Here is an 18577-nt window from a genome sequence, read left to right as displayed (position 1 = left end):
TTTTTTTTTTTTTTTGGCTAAAATGGCAGAGAATTTTTGTCATTCCTTTGCAATGATATATGTTGCCAGCTCCAGTATATGTTCCCAAATATCTTTGCTTTGAAATGTTGTGACTAACACTAAAATAGGAACAATTCAGTTTCTGAGCAATTTGAGTCATATTCTTTGTTGTGTAAAACTTTCAATGCATTTCTGCTTTGTAGATGTCAATTCACACATCTTAGGTATACAGTAATACCCCGAACTTACGCGATAGGTGGGACCGAGCAATAACTGTGTAAGTCAAATTCATGTAAGTCAGGGTATAATTTTGCAATTTATGTAAAATCCAAGTTGGATGTATGTAAGCTAATAAATGTTCTCATTAATCTTATCTTGTCTTTTGATTCGTTCATGGTTACAAGAAATCATCACATAGAGTCTTTCAAATCTCCATAGATATAACAAACACAGAAATAAATAACACAAAATAAATTGTAGCTATGTGTCGATTCCATGCGACACGTCCGAACATGTAAGCTGAACAATAGTGTGGGGGGAATGAGTAACCAAGAGTTGCATGGTGCTCAAACAAAAGACAAATCAAAGAGATTTGAAAATCGCGTAACTCTGGGTTCGTGTAAGTTGGGGTATTACTGTACTGTGCAGTTAGTTGTTGACATAATAATTACAAGGTCAAATAGCATTCAGCAATAGATGACATAAAACTCTACAATATACATGTAGCAGTCCTTTTCATTAAGATGATACAATACCGGTTTAACATTTTATAGTTAAAGTTGTACTCATTAACACTTGATTTAGCAAAACAATATGCATTTTGCAGTAGACATGCAAAACTTTAGAACACCAGTGTGTATATTAATAAATAAGTATAGAACTTTGTTATCGATGTAAAAAATTTATAATTAATGATTATATTAACTAACATTGCCATCAGTAATGCAGACTACTGGTTCTATTAACCTTCAGGAAATACAGTAGATTTTTTGCTAATTTGGCAATTCATTTCAGAGAGGACTATCAGATTAGCAAGAATATCAGCTTCCTGAATGTACAGGCCTAAATCTCTCCTAAAGGCAATAAATGATGTGATCTGTTGTCCTTTGGTAGTTATTCTTTCTGAAGGCAGGTGGACAAATAATACAATTCAATAACATACAGTACTGTAACCTAAGTTAACAAGAAAACAGGATGTGTGATATGACTAGCATCTTTGTGGAAATGGAAGAACATTCACAATCACACTGAGAGTATGCCAGATAATTGAAAGGATAGATTATTAAGGGCCAATTTAGCAAGAGAGTATTGTATATAAATACACTAGTTTTTTAATGTATTGCATGCTTGCTGTGTTTATATGAAGCAAGCAGAATATTAATATAGATGTAACCTATGATAAGGATAATCATAGGTTTACAATTAACAATAAGTTGTGATAAATATAGAAGAAAAATAAGGGTTGCAAGGTTTGGTTTACTGCAATTTATTCTTTTATGACAAATGAGCAATAATATGATACTTGAAAATATATAAACCTGTTTTAAAAAGTTAATAAACACAAATAATTTAGACAAAATATTTATGAAAACAGAATATGGATACCTTAATCTATAAAATGTATTCATTAATATTTTATGACATCATATTTAGCTTTAATAACAGTTTGAATTCTCCCTGGCATTTTATTAATTATACTTTAAATCAGTGGTTCTCAACTTATTTTGTTGATGTACCTCATTAGTTGTTTCTCAAGTACCCCTTATATTTTTGTATGTAAATTTCATAATTACTGCGTTAGATGTATAAGCCCTTATAATCCTTATAACTGAGTGCCATAAAAAAACTCTAACTATAAAAGTGAATTACTTATTTTACATAAATAATAATAAATTTAATCAGGTACATTTATTTATTATTATTTGTTAAGTATATTATATAAAATCACAGAATATGTGCATAAATTACATTTTTTAAAAATAAATAATTATAATTAACAATAAAGAAATTCAAATTATTCTACAATAATTTCTAACAAAATTTAATGGGATACTTGTTGCGATAAATCTTCAGCAATTTTTTCAAAATTTGGTTCCCACATTGTTAAATAGAGATTATAATTGTGTACTTACAATGTAATGGCTGCGAATTTATAATGTGCAGAACAATAAATGAATCTTTCAATTTTTGTAACAAACATAATGTCTAAATTTGCTAAATATCAAGTAATGTGCGCATGCAGTGACATGCATTGCATTGTGGGGGTACAATCCAGACCTCGTTATTCCTAATACCAGTAGTCCAGTAAAAACACAAAAAGCCCCAATCTCATTGAGAAATAATTATAGAATAGAATAAAAAATGTTTTTCTATTTTAAAATTAATGCTCAGTTAAATCATAATTTTACTAGACTACGGGTTCACAATGACATGTTATTGTTTCATTGTTCAATTAGTAATGCTTTTTGGTTCATTCTAATCTTGTCTGTCGTTTTCTATGTTAATAATGGTTTATTCTTGGCTTTACGTGCAAAAATTTCTGCTTAACAGAACCTCTTAAGGACAAGATATGGACTTGCAATCACTCTTGTTGTTGTTTTCCACTACACTGTCGATTCTTGAGACATAGGAAATCTTTTTTTTTTTTTTTTGGCTAAAATGGCAGAGAATTTTTGTCATTCCTTTGCAATGATATATGTTGCCAGCTCCAGTATATGTTCCCAAATATCTTTGCTTTGAAATGTTGTGACTAACACTAAAATAGGAACAATTCAGTTTCTGAGCAATTTGAGTCATATTCTTTGTTGTGTAAAACTTTCAATGCATTTCTGCTTTGTAGATGTCAATTCACACATCTTAGGTATACAGTAATACCCCGAACTTACGCGATAGGTGGGACCGAGCAATAACTGTGTAAGTCAAATTCATGTAAGTCAGGGTATAATTTTGCAATTTATGTAAAATCCAAGTTGGATGTATGTAAGCTAATAAATGTTCTCATTAATCTTATCTTGTCTTTTGATTCGTTCATGGTTACAAGAAATCATCACATAGAGTCTTTCAAATCTCCATAGATATAACAAACACAGAAATAAATAACACAAAATAAATTGTAGCTATGTGTCGATTCCATGCGACACGTCCGAACATGTAAGCTGAACAATAGTGTGGGGGGAATGAGTAACCAAGAGTTGCATGGTGCTCAAACAAAAGACAAATCAAAGAGATTTGAAAATCGCGTAACTCTGGGTTCGTGTAAGTTGGGGTATTACTGTACTGTGCAGTTAGTTGTTGACATAATAATTACAAGGTCAAATAGCATTCAGCAATAGATGACATAAAACTCTACAATATACATGTAGCAGTCCTTTTCATTAAGATGATACAATACCGGTTTAACATTTTATAGTTAAAGTTGTACTCATTAACACTTGATTTAGCAAAACAATATGCATTTTGCAGTAGACATGCAAAACTTTAGAACACCAGTGTGTATATTAATAAATAAGTATAGAACTTTGTTATCGATGTAAAAAATTTATAAAATATATATTTTACCTTAGGAAATGCTTTATTTAGAGTTAAAAACAAACAGATTAATCTAAAATGTAATTTTTTTCTTTAATGATGTCAAATGTTTAGATTATATACTGCTGTTCTATTTTTTTTTAAACTTTTTAATAGTTGTTACTTGTTATTATTTTATAGATATTTAATAATACAGTAGAGCGTCAATTTTCCGAAAGTCAATCATCTGAAAGAATTCCAGTCGGCAAATTTAAATTTTCGCCAGTGCTGTGGCGCTTCAATCTTTGGCTATGTCTTGGGCTACTCAAATATTTTACGTTTTTGATACTAAATTAACATCTGAAGTATAATTTTTTATTGTTTTTATATTTTTCAATATATTTATTTTGTTTGTACAAAATAAAAAAAATATTTTAACGATACAATAGTCTTTGTTAGGCTTAACATCGACGAAAATTCAACGCGAAGCGACACGCAACAGATAAAAATTTCGACATCGGATACGTTAAACTATTTTTTCGTACATAAATTGGTTATCCGAAATATCAGTTATACGAACAACCCCAGTCCCCAATTGATTCGGAAAATCGACGCTCTACTGTATATGTAAAATTAATTAAAAATGCATTATGTTATAAGTTTATGTAATGCAAATAATTAACTGAGAATAAATCATATACACAGTTAATTAATATATAGCATCCTTTTTTTTTTCAATACCAGCTTTAACAACAGCTAGAGTATAAATGAAACAAGAAATACTAGTAATTTAAATGATTATCTTTCAAGCAAATAATTTGTATGTTATCAAACACATGCTGAGGTTGATAGATAATTAGCCCAACTACTTAAAATTGCAAATGTATTTTACAGCTTATAAGATGCAACTTTTATTAAAAAAAAATATTAATTACCCTTGTGTCTTAAATGTGAAGTTGCAAACTCCCATGGGGAATGAATTTCCCAAAAGACTTTCATTTGCCTACATGTAATCTCTACATATCCCAGTTTTTGATTAAAAATGTTTTGTTTAATGTCCTGTTTGTGTATATATCTGTGTTTAAGAATTTCTTGACTGTGTGATGTGTTTGGTATGGCAGCCTTTTGTAGAGTGATGCATGTGCTATTATGAAGCCCTTGTGTTTTGAGACTTTTGTGTAATGTATATGCTAAGATGTCTGTGCAAGAAAGGAATACTGGCATAATATGTACCTCATCTGTTCTCCTGGACACTTTGTGAGCGAGTTTTGAGCATTTACTAATTTTTTCAGTGTATATATTTTGTGTGTTATGGGTGTTAGGTATGTACAGTATGTTTATCATGTACAGTTCGGACTATGAACAAATCAGATAATGAACACTTTCGTGAAATATTTTTATGTTCGAACAATGAACACCTCACAGAACAAACACAAGAAGTGACGTAAAATAATGAATATTGATTGGTCTTTTCTTGTCTTCAGGCAACAATTTGAAACTTTTCAGAGTGCGGGAGATGTCGTCATTGATGTTCTACCCAGTATATACTGATCAGATAGTATTCCCCCTAAACTTTGAAACTCTCCCTTGTAATTCCAGCCTTTTATTTTTCTGACAGAAACAATTTTTTTATAGTATTTGCGAAACTCATTAAGTTTTGCGTCGGTTTTTATTTTCGAAAGGTGAGAATAATAGCAAAGGTAGAGTGGGCAGAGGTCTGATGTTGCTGGGCAGTATGGCTTGAACAGGTCTACAGATGTATATATTTTGGCCATTCATGGTCTCTCTGGAAGATCTAAACCTATATATTTTGTCAGTGTTTCTTAAAATAAATTTGTATGTGTTAATTAATTCTGTGTCTATAGTGTCATGAGTTTAGCTGTCATGTTATCATATTAATATTTTCATTGGTGCATATTATGCTGTGTACATTTTTTCGAGCAAGAGCTGTTGAGACACTGTCAATAAGTGTTTGATTTACCTTGTGATTTAATACTTCATGTGTTGATTTATCTGTTGTGCAGCTTGTTGTTTGATATGTTCATGCATTATTTGTGAAATAAGATTGTTGTATATAATTGTTCTTTTTTAATCAACAACCCTTTGATCTATAACAATGAGATGTGGGTATTTTTGTGTGAATTTATCATGTATTGTGTTTGTAAGTCATCATGTTTGTTTCAAGTTTTGTGATGTATTAGGTATGGACGATGAATTCATTCATTTCTTGCATCTACTTTATTCATTGGCATAGTTTTCTGGCCTTTATGGTCAGTGGTTGTTTTACCACTGAGCACTTTGGTTGAGTTGGTGTGTGTGTGTATGAGGTAGCAAGTTTGTTTCTGATGCAGTAGTGATTGGGCCAGTGCTGCATGTGCCATTGGTTGCCAGTGGAGACTGGCATATCTTTCTAATGTGTACCTCTGTCAGGTTCCAACCTGGGCAATTTCCAAGCCAGTATCAAGCTGTGAATGTGTAAATATCATTTTTGCTTTCTTCACAAAAGTGGATATGCTTTTATACCTAAAACAGGTGTTTATAAATTAGGTGTCCCTAACATGGGGATCATATACTGTTTAAGAGTCTGCTTGTGGGTCACTCTTTGCTTCATTTCTCTCCATAGACTTTACTGGTACAGATGGCCCTACTAGAATCTCATACTCCCACTGGCATTGTTTATGATTCATTGTAACTACTGAGCTCTCTCACCTCAACAAGGTGGTGACTAGTGAGAGAGTTATTATTATTTGTTATAGCTAAGTAGTTTTTGCTGAGTATTTATATAAAATATTTTAGGTGTAAATTTAAATTGTAATAGATTTCTTTTAAACCCCTTTTTTCTGATAAATAAAAGTAAAATCTAACTTTACTTTTTTAAACCAGAATACAGTAAAAACAATTATGTGGCAGAATGCTGAAGGCTTAAATTAAATTAAACACATTAAATACTTATTTTACTAAATATTTTGCACTGAAATGGAGGTGGATCTTATATGCTGTAAAATACAATTATCTAAAGATGATTGAATTTCTATAATTGAAATTTTGATTACAATAAATAAAGTTGCAGGGACTGTACAGGCCAAATCCCTTTTTTTGGAAGTTTCTAAGTATAGAACTTTTTCCCTTTCACAAAGTCGTTAGCACTCAACTGTTTTATGACTTTCCCTGAGGTGAGAAATGGGAGGTTTGAAGTTCTGTTCCTAGCTAACACTTTCTGGTTTAGATATTAAATATTTTAAGTTTAATGCATAGTATTATAACGATTTTTTGAGAATCAAATGGAAGGAAATGATGTTAGAATATCATTTCCGATGTTATCAGGAAGTTTCAATTTTATGCTTCGGAAAACTTGCTTATTCGTCTAAATAGTGTCAAATAACGTAAAAATAACAATTTTTTAGCATTTGTGTGCATTCTAGATTCTGATTGGTATAGTTCACAGATGGTGATATGATAAAAAAGTGTGTTATCATTGCAAGTGAGAAGATGTGTCCTGAAAAGACAGTGTTTTCAAACCATCAGTCTTAATTGCATGACAATACAACGGAGAATCTCGCAAATTGTGTCAGACATTTCTGGCCAACTTAACATTTTAGTTGCAAACTGTGCTTATTTTTCTTTGGCTGTGGACGAATCCACTGACATATCATCAATCTATGTGGACGAATCCACTGACATCATCCAGACTAATTCAAATGATCTATGTGGACGAATCCACTGACATATCATAATAAACACAATCACTTGTGCTGTAGAAGTGTTTCACTAGATTTTATTGTGAATGAAGAATTTCTTGGCATCACTTCCTGGACATACAACTGGTGCTGACTTACTTACTGGTTTATTGAGCTTTTGCAACAAATCAGCACTGGACTTTGACAAGCTATCCAGCATTGCCACTGATGGAGCACCATCTATGGTTGGACGTGAGAATGGCATGGTCACCTTGCTGAAAAACCACGTTGGGGACAGGCAAAAGAAGTTAGTCCAGTATCATTGCATAATTCACCAACAGCAACTTTGTGCAAAGAAGCTGGGATTTGAACACTGCTGAAAGATGTCTATGATACTGTGAACTTAATCCGCCATCATGGATTCAACCATCAACTCTTTGCATCATTTCTTGAAGAAATAGATGCTGATTATGCTGATCTGCCCATGTATACCGAAGTTCGTTGGCTGAGCAATGCAACAGTCCTCAAGAGATTTGTGGAGCTATTGGAGCCTATTATCACTTTCCTCAAAGAATGGGGGAAAACTACAAGGAATTTGGAGGGACAAAGATGGCAGTGTGATTTAGCTTTCCTTGCTGACATTACTGCTTATCTAAACGACCTTAATCTGAGATTACAGGGAAAGATGCAACTTGTTTCTCAGTTGGCAAGTATCATCAATGCATTTATGACCAAACTAGCACTTTTCAAGTCCCACATGCAATCAGAGAACTTTACACACTTTCCACATTGCAAGGCTATGAAAGAGAAATACCCACATATGAAGATGGATTACTCTGACCAAGTTAACACCCTCCTTACATCATTCAATGAGAGGTTTGTGAATTCCAGAAATACAAGATCTACCTGCAGCTTTTTTCAACTCCATTTGATGTGAAAGTGGAAGATGCCCCTCCAGATGTCCAACTTGAGTTGATAGACATCCAGTGCAGTGATGAATTGAAATCACAGTTTAAAAATTCTAATCTCCACACATTCTACAAAGAATTGCCAGATATATCATTTCCAAAACCGAAAGACAATGCTCGATTTTGTGCAAGCATGTTTGGCAGTACCTATGTATGCAAACAAGCGTTTCCACTTATGAATTTAAACAAGTGCAAAACATGGAACAGGTTAGCCAACGAGAATTTGGAAAATTTGCTAGTTGTTTCAACATCTGCCATTAAATCAGACATCAAGAAGATTGCTGCCAGCATCCAATCTCAGCCATCACATTAATCACTTGGAGGTCCGGCCCCCAGTCAGTAAACTTAATCCTAATTTGGCCCTTCTTCAGAAAAGGTTGTGCATCCCTGCTGTTAGTCTATCTGATGAGACAGTTTAAACAGCGATGCTTAATAAATTGATTTAGTTTAATGAATAAAATAAATCAGTATATTTTTAATAAATTTGTGCATTCATAAGAGTTTTCCATTCTAATACAAATCTCTGCCTTTCTTTTTAAATAGATCTTTCATAATATAGATTATGAAGAAATAGACAAAAAAATTAATGATTTTCAAATATGAAAATGAAATATACTTAGTATAATACAGACTAATTCAAATGATCTAAATTTCAAATCTGTAAATATATAATAAACTAGCTGTTACCTGCAACTTCGCCGCACAGATTTTGTAAGCAAACACCATTTATATTCAGTATTTCAACAACCATAGTAATTGTTATATAACACCCACCATTGAGAATCAAACGAAATGTTTTCAATTTGATCAATTTTCTGGAACATTTACAATCGTTCTATAATCAAACCAATATGTAACAAAAATTACAAATTTAAAACGGTTCAAACATTTGGTTAAAAACTCAAAATATATAAAAATATTTATAACAATGTCTGAAATGTTGTCAATTTAATACACCTAAGTACTCAATAAAGACTAAATTAGTTGTAAAAAATTGCATCTAAAATAGTATAGTAGAAGCTGTTCTTCAGGTTAAGCCTTAATGCTCTCCCTCTCTCCACACTAAGAAGGGAATTTTGAAAAATCCCTTCTTAGTGTGTGTTTCCATGTTTCCAATTTGGTACCCTAACCAAATTTCACCTCTCTAGGTTCAACGGTTTGCCCTGGGCGATGATGATTTAGTCAGTCACCCAGTTAGTCAATCAGTCAGGACAAGTAATTTTATATATTTAGATATATTGGAGAATTATCAATCACCAATAATATATATGAAATAAAAACATGAAAAGACAGTTAAATGCGTAAGGTTATATTGTAGAATTAAATAATAAATTATGTTTAAATTGAAAATGTAAAAATTTTACGGAATTTTGTATATAAAATTTTTTATTATATTGAAGGATTTAAGATACACAATTGCATATATTTGATTAAAATTATTGACTTATTAATTTATAGTATCCTCAGTCACCACAAGGAAATCCCCTTGGTTCTCCTATTCCTGCTTCCATCAACAGTGGTTTAGAATATAGTCTTATTGCACCATTACAGCGACCCATGGTTCAAGTTACAAGTCGGCAAATTCAAACCGACTTAACTATAAATAAAATCAAAGAGTTAGAAAATAAGTCAGCATTGGATTTAGAAATGAGAGATAATAGAATAGACGAGTTACAAAGGGTAAGCTAATAATAATTTTGAAATATTTTTACAAATATAAAATATTTTAAAACTACTTAAGGATACCAAAAATATGATTTACTAATTACAAATATATTTGAGTATAATTATTAATTATTTTACAACAGATCTCATTTAAATGATCTAATCTTTCTGCTCGGAATTATACTACACCGGGTTAAAGTAAACAATAAACAAACATTCTGGGAACCTGTTGCCGGTATGCTTCTTGGAAAAAAACGGAGCATTACGAATGTTTTCAAACTTGAAAGTTGTTCTTCAGGTAACTGACTACTGTTAAGCGAATGCAATTCAAATTCAAGTCAAATTGGAATACCATTCAGAATTATATCACGTGGATTGATGACGTCATTCACGCATGCACCTCTCTGCCAGTAATAGACAAAAACTTATGATAATTTACAACCGGCAGAGGGGTGCATGCGTGAATGACGTCATCGATCCACGCGATATAATTCTGAATGGTATTCCAATTTAACTTGAATTTGAATTACATTCGCTTAACAATCATCAGTTACCTGAAGAAGAACTTACAAGTTCAAAAACGTTCGTAATGCTCTGTTTTTTCCGAGAAGAACACCGGCAACAGGTTCCCAGTACATTTGTTTATTGTTTAATCTTTCTGCTCATCTACTAGTAGAATTACAATTAGTATTTTTTTCACTAACATATTTTGTTAGTAGTTTCATGTTTAACCACTCAACAGTGAGGGACAGATATATCCATTAAATTCTTTTGGGGGTATCGCCAAAAACTGCCACAAAAAAAATTTACATAAAAAATGAATTATGTAACAATACTTTTCTTTACTAGACATAACTGTTTAAAAAATCATTTTCCAAAATGGTAATGAGAAAAAATGCATGGAAAAATACTTTTAAAATTTCCCACGTTTATTCTCTACTACTTTGGGGTAGCACCATACCTGACTGAAAAGGTTGATACTATTCTGATGAGAAATTTTTTTCAGATCTTTGTCTGGATATTTTTCTGCATTGTCTGTCTTAAGTATTTTAATAGTTTTGTTATTTTGATTTCCGGCAAAAATTTTAAATTTATAAAACTTTTCTTTAAAATAAAAGCACCAACTATCATATTCCATAACCTGAAGATGGCAGTGAAAACATTTGTTCTTATAATAAATTTTTTCATTTTAATTGGATTACAGGTGATAGTTGGTGCTTTATTGTAATCTCATCCAGTTTTGCAATATCTTTTCTTTAAAATTTTTGTTTTTTATTCCTTAAAAGTGAAATTGCAACACCACGAAGGAATATACTTAGCCATATGCAAATTGCTGGATCAGTGGCGGTGACAGAGGTATGCAAATGTTTGCATACACACATGCATGTGCTGTCACGTGGTATCCAGTTTCAGGCTATAACAACCAACAGACAGCTTTGGTCATAAATGCTATCAGCAATGGTTTGCAGCTTTGAACTTTCAAAGAATCATAGAAAATGCTTTGAAGATGACAGTGAGCTGAATACCACCAGTTAATGGCTGGGGAACGAGACCATATCCTAGAGCTGCATGACCTCAACTTGTCAATGCACACTGTTGCCATGTGTTGGGCACAAAGTGAGTATCATCTAGCAATGTGTGACATGATGGAACACGGGAACATCTGCAAATACTGAAGAGGAAGTGGATTGCACTGGTGCAATCCACTCCCTCTTCAGTATTGTTTGGCTCTTCAGAGTGTAAAGTACTATTTTTAATTTGTTGCTCTACAACGATATTTTTCTTAGAGCCGGGACCTAACGGGTACTTTACGCGGGTTCGCGTTTGTTAGTTGCCAGGCCTGGACTTTTAGCGTGCACCGAAATAAATTAAGGACAAAGTTAGTCACAAAAAAATCTCAATAATAAATGTTTAATCAAGTTTAACCAATACTATGTACAAGATTTATAAACAAACAACAAATTTATTAATCAAAAATCAAATCACAAATCAACCCGACAAACTTAAGTCTTATTCTAACTTAGAACTATTCCCCTTGGAATTCCGACAAAACAAAATCCAATTCTTAACTTAGATACAAATTCTCTTATAACTATCAATCCTAACCGTCACCTCAATTAATACTCGGAACCTTTTCTTCTACTCAAGACTTTCCTATTTCCAAATCACCAAAATCGAACCTTCAATCTCCTACTAGGATTTCCTATTCGACACCTATTCACTGCTACCAGCAGACCAACGCTTTCGGTTCAGGAGCTCACCTCTTCTGTCTTCACTTGAGCTACTGTACTTATAGTATGAGGTGACGTCACAGTTCTACTGTAGCCACTCCCCTCATTTACATATCTACACGTAACATTGTTTTCTCTTCGTTATCTGGTAGCTTATTTCTCGACAATACTTTGTTAACCTTTTACAGCATTTCTTTAACAATTATCGGGATGTTTTGTTAAGGTTACACAAGTTCCTAGAAAGTCTATTGGGGTGTCCCCCCCTTCAGTGCGGACTTACAATTCTGCCGCTCGGGCGTGCACGTGAGTGCAATGCTAGCTATGGCGCTATCGTTTCGTCGTCGGTGAGTTGGTTAATCTTTTATCTTCTCGTTTTGAACGTTAGGGTGGTGGGTGAGGAAACCTTCGTCCTAACCAAACATAAGCCCCAAACAAAGATATAATAAAGCAAAGTAAAAGTAAACTAAAAATAAAGCACGGACTTGGTTCCTTACACCAGCTGTTCGGCAAATCTGCAAGTCTGTGTGCTGTCGTCAGACAGCACACAGACTTGCAGATTTGCCAAACAGCTCATGAGGACTTGTTTGCTTCAGCACATGACATCTGAAGCTGCCTGTTGCTATCAACAGGTGCATCTGTGTTCACCTAAACCATTTGCATCAACTTGCATGAAATTGGGATGCATGCATGACAACTAGCATTAATTCCATTGGGATACCATTAATCACTTGACACAGGATTGCATATCTGGCATAGTGTCATTGTCATCACAACTGGATCATTGAATGGCATCATATATTGTTTATGAATCCAGCTTCTGTTTTGGATGAATGATGGACATGGATTGGTATGGTGGTATCCTGGAGAACACTACATGTTCCAACCCTTTTTGCCAAGTGTCACACTGAGCATTATGTTCGATCAGCAGACAGTCCTGGTGCATATTTCCAGTATTCTGAAAGCAGACCAGTACATCACATGAATTGTGGGGCTTGTGGTTTGGTCAATGGTGCAGGCCACATCCAGCACAGTGTTCCAGCTAGGCAATGCCCAACTGCATATCACACAAACTCTCACTAGCCTGAATGGAATTTATATCCTTCTCTGGCCAGCAGCTTCACTAGATCTCTCTCCTGTCAAACACCTGTGAGATCTCATCTGATGTGAGGTGCACTGGGAACTACCATCACATAGCATAGACAGTATGCATGCCATAGTGGACATAACTTGGCAAGGGATACCTCAGGTCACCATTAATTATCTCATTGATATTATGCCTCATCATATAGTGGCCTGTATAGCTATCCATGGGGGCCATATTTATTACTGAACTAGCTGCAAGGACCCGCTTCGCTGGGTTTTTATTTGTATGTAATATAGTTTTTTTTTATATATATATAAAACAGTTTTTTTAAGTAATATAGAATATAGCTGCAAGGACCCGCTTCGCTGGGCAAAAAGTAACAAGTGAAGATTAAGATAATTACATTATAGCCAATCTTACCCATTTTTGCAGAATGCAAGAATTAGGTCCCCCGTTTCCAGACTAATTAGAGACCTGGTCACGATTCTATTTCTGAACGTCTCCTGTTCACGTCCAGTCAAACGAGCTATTTTCAACGTTTCTGGAACATTTACAATTGTTCTATAATCGAACCAATATTTGAATTTTGTGTTCGAATTAAATTTGAATAAATTCGAACATAACATTTGAAATAGAAAACCACTTTCAACCACTTTCAGCCCCATATCTCTCGCACCCTTATAGCTATTGAGACACAACCCCCATAGTGCACGAATGGAGACTTGGGGCTACTACCACATACAAACACCATTCACATGCGATGTGTAGTTTTGGCGGAAAAGTGAAATATAGGGACACACACATCCATTTTTATATATATATATAGATAAACAGATATCTGTTGCATATCTCTGTTGTCTCTACCAGTCCTGCAATGTGGATGTGTGTATGCACATTTCTGCGTGGTGTTGTGATTTCACTTTTGAGGAGTGTAGGAAAAATATAATTTTTTTTTTTTTAAATTAATAAATGTAACAGTTAATTAAGCATTACATACTCATTTCTTTCACTTCTATTGAACCACACAAATCACTGTGCACCAACTTCAAAACTTCATATATATATTTAGATTTTTATCTTTCCTTGAATGAGTTATCTACTTGTTTAGTTTTGACACTATCAATGCCAGAATTTTTACCAATATTATTTGCTTTGAAATCAATATCTATTGTCATGACTTAATTTTTTTCATACTTTTTTCATTTAAATCTAATTTCCTATGCCATAGTTCTTTATTTTATACAGTCATATTTGTCTTGTTTTTATAATCTGGCAAGAATTTAAATGCAAGTCAATTATAAAATTATACTCAAAAAATTGTTGACAAGAATATTTATAAATGATTTATACCTAAGTGATAAATTATTCTTGTTAAAAAAAACTGTAGTAATTAAATATAATCGTTTATAAAATGTGGTTTATGGTAACTTTTGAAGAAAATGCTATTTACTAATTATCATATACTTTTATTTTTTGTATGATAATCTCAGGATAATTTACTAATTTTAAGAGGTTTGTTCCTATTGCAGGCCAGTGAAGAATTAAAACGTCAGATTCAAGCTCAACAAAAATTAATAGAAAAGCAAAAAGAACAACTAGCTAAGTGTTTAGATGTTACTAAACAACTTTTAATTGAAAAGGTAATTTTTATTAACGGTCATCTGTTTATTAATATAAATTGTATACTTTTTTTTTATGAGAACAATACTTTATGCACCTTCACTTTTAATGAATTTAATGTGTTAATGATCATTAATGCATTAATTTCATCTATGATTTTGATGAATTTAATGCATTTGTCATATATTATTGTTCATGTATAAAGTTAAAGAAAGAACTATAAAGTTTTGAGATTTTCTTAAACTAGTCATCAGCTTTTATATAATGAATGGTAAACTTTTAGAACATCTACTTTATAACTTTATATTACAATGTAATATTCAGTTTAAAGATTTAAATAAAAATTTAGAATTTACAAATTCAGTTAAAAATTATTAAATTTGGAAAAGTAGCAAATAGTATATTTGTATATGTGATATGTCTTAAAAAATGAAGTATGAGGCTTATATTTCTTGTCTTGTTAAATATAGAAATTTGAGTTTTTTGGGCATATTAGATCAAAAAATTACAACTGTATTTTCATATATTGATCTTCACTATTAAAGGTTAAATTAGTTAGTAACTTAAAGGTTTTGAATGATAAACGTATTTTGTAGAATATTATTTTAAAGAATTTTTAATGCAATATTCAATGGTGCAATCAGATTTGAAATTGATCTAATTATTCAGAAAAACCCTATTAGATTCAGAACATTTATTTTTAGAATAATCACTATTATTCATGATTAAATAAAAGTCCCTGAATATTTAGCTTATTCATTTTCTTTAACAATTATTCATGCTAAAAAATAGTCAAGTATTGAAGTAAATAATTTCTAAAACAGTGTTTGAATTTAATTCTATATAAACAATATAGATTATTTTTTCATTCTCTAATTTTATTGAAAGATGCATAGTAACATGATTTTTGTTATAATTATTAATTTTGGATATAATAACCATTAGATACTGATTAATCACACATCACAAAAATCTTTATTAACTACTTTAAATCCCTGTATGCAGTTTAGTGTTTACAATGGCCTTCCTCAGCCAAACTGCAATTTTTTCCTCAAGAACTCAACAATAGATATGTTATGCTTATTCTGTTGTTCATCTTTGATTTTAAGTTGCTTTACTAACAATCAACATGGACAACAATAATAAAATAACTTGCATCTATAATATGTATAAAATTCCATTATGTATAAGGTTTTTTTTATGTATTATTATTATTGTCAATGTTGTTCATCAGTAAAGCTTTTTAATGTCAAATATGAATGGCAGAGTAAGTATAAATATATCTATTGTTGAATTTTTTTAGGAAAAAAATCACAAACATGTTGAGGAGGGTCATTGTAAAGGTCAAAATGCATACCATGAGTAAAAATAGCTAAAGATTTTTGTGGTGTGTGATTAGTCTATATCTAATGGTTATTGTAACAAAATTTAATAATTATATAAACATATACACAGACAAAAAAACATAAGAACAAATAGTTTTTGATTTTTCCTTGTAATATCTGATTATTTTAAAGAAAATTTTCACTGAAAAAAATTTACTTACTTTCACCTTTAATATAACTTATAGATAGTTTTTCTGGTATGATGTCTGAATGATTACTTTAATTTCAAATCTGATTGTTAGAAATTTTGGCATTACAATTGTTCTGACCTGTAATGATCAAAGATCAAAACAGCAGGAAAATCCTAAGTTTGAAACCTTTGGCTTATTAATATATCTAAACTTTCTATATCAGGGTCAGAGGTATACTTGAAAACCTGTCATAGTCTTTTTAAAGAACACCATATATTAATGGTTACCATATTCAAGTTTTGGATATCAATTAGTAAAAGTAACATTAGTTTTTATATGTTAGTGCATATATCTTAATATTTACAAATGAGTTGAAACTTTGTGGTTATAAACAGAGATGAACTGTTATTAAAGAAAAGTTATATAGTCAAGTCCACTTAAAAAATACTCTCAGAATTACTATGTCATATTCTTTATCCAAAGTACACCCAGAGGGTTGTTAATAGTATTATACAAAGATCACCCAGAGGGTTGTTAATAGTAATTTATTATCTTTCATTTTTTCATGTCTTAGGAGCTTTATATAACTTATAACACACTTGGTAACATAAAAATTCATTATCACACAATTTTACTGTACTTACTTACATATTGGTTTCCATTCCTATATCATCAGTAGTTGATGCAGAAGAACTCAAAGGAAGACTGACTGAAAAGTTTGAAATATTTGAATAATTAATAAGGACTTTTATCAACATGTGCATGGCAATTGTGTTGTATATGGTCCAATAAACCATATTTATCATCATAATGTTTTTAAAAATAACATTTGAAATTCGAACATATATATTTTAATTTCTTTTGTATCGATGGTGAGGGCTTAAACCAAGGGTCGCCAAACTTTTTTGATTGTCAATCCCCTATAAGTTTTCGAAACCTCACAATGATCCCCACCAAAAAGAAATGTATTAAAATAGTAAGTACTTTGTTTTGCTTGTAACAACAAGCAAAACAAAGTATTTACTATTTTAATACATTTCTTTTAATTTTGCATTTTTTTTTATTTACTGTATATTTGTTAATAATAATTTTTGTAACTGACAATCAGTGAGACAGATAAGCTTGATCCTTAGCTCCCCCTTATCCTTAGCTTAAGCTTGATAATTGACCCCCATTAATGTTATATCGACTACTTTGGCGACCCCTGGCTTAAACCCTTGTAGTCCTTCTTTGATCAACCCTTTATATCATCAATTTTATTGTTTTGTTGAATAATTTGTAAATGCAGTATATTTATTAGTCAGATTGCTTTCACTTCTTACCAGAAATACATTAGGTATTGCATTAGACATTACCTTGCAGTTTAATGGTTTAATTATGAAATTATAATTTATTAATATAGTAAGTAACCTAGCTGAAAAGATGTGAACATCCTTGCTCCAAAATATCTTGATGCTTTCTCATGGAACGTACAGTATAAAAACAAATAAGTACAGTATCTTGTTAAAGTAAGGTCATGTGACCTGGTTGCTAATCACTTTGCTTTGTTCAAACATGCAATCCATGTTGTTGTTCATATATATTTTATTATATCTTTTTAATATGTAATTGCTTTTCATGTGTGTCCAATAAAACCTGTTCATTATGATTTTGTAAGAAATCTTTTGACTACAAGTGTATTAGAAAACTGACCAATGGAAAGTTTCATCAAATTTCCAGATAACATATATTATAATGTAGGTTACTGTAAGATTAACCCGTTCTTGACAGCCGGCGTATAAATACACCGTTGCATACACTGCAATTTTTAATGTTAATGTTTAATTAAACATAAAAAATACTTAAAACTGAAAAAAAAAACGAAAGAAATGCCTTAATTTTGAAGAAAAAGCTTCAAACTTTATTTTTTATTGTCTTGCCTTTCTGTGAAATTTGACACTGATGAGTCATTGTTTACACAGCTGGATGACCTTGAACACAGCTGGAGTTGGATTTCCCAGGACATTCTCATAGAAGTCTCGGGAGGCGATGGGTTTATAGTAGGGTGAATAATAGCTGGCCGTATATTTTTAAATATTTTTAAAAAATTAAAATTTTTATTGCAATTTCCGACCCTCCCCTAGTTAATTAAATTTATATATAATAAAATCTATTAATTAAAAAAAATTAAAAAACTATTGGAGGTCGTTTATGACATCAGAAAGTAGCTTTAAATAACTTTACCGAAGGAAAATCCGTGCCCTAGAACTTTAGAACGATGAATTAAATTTGATTAAAAAAAATCCCATTAAAAAACAATTAAGCCTTAA

At 31.7% G+C, this 18577-nt stretch overlaps 1 protein-coding gene across 2 annotated transcripts in view; it reads left to right on the top strand.

The window, feature by feature from the left end:
• The window catches only part of LOC111625126 (serine/threonine-protein kinase tousled-like 2), a 91027-nt gene that overhangs the window by 1709 nt on the left and 70741 nt on the right, over positions 1-18577 (top strand). For both annotated transcript variants that reach the window (XM_023368168.1, XM_023368167.1), the window contains exons 2-3: positions 9611-9832; positions 14662-14772. In XM_023368168.1, the coding sequence (XP_023223936.1) occupies positions 9611-9832; positions 14662-14772 (333 nt within the window). The remainder of the gene's footprint in view (positions 1-9610; positions 9833-14661; positions 14773-18577) is intronic.

Source organism: Centruroides sculpturatus, unplaced genomic scaffold (assembly GCF_000671375.1).
Source record: "Centruroides sculpturatus isolate CEXI.00-Female unplaced genomic scaffold, Cexi_2.0 scaffold404, whole genome shotgun sequence".
NCBI lineage: Eukaryota > Metazoa > Arthropoda > Arachnida > Scorpiones > Buthidae > Centruroides > Centruroides sculpturatus.
The sequence above is the reverse complement of the archived record's forward strand: the minus strand, read 5'-3'. Positions and strand labels throughout refer to the sequence as shown.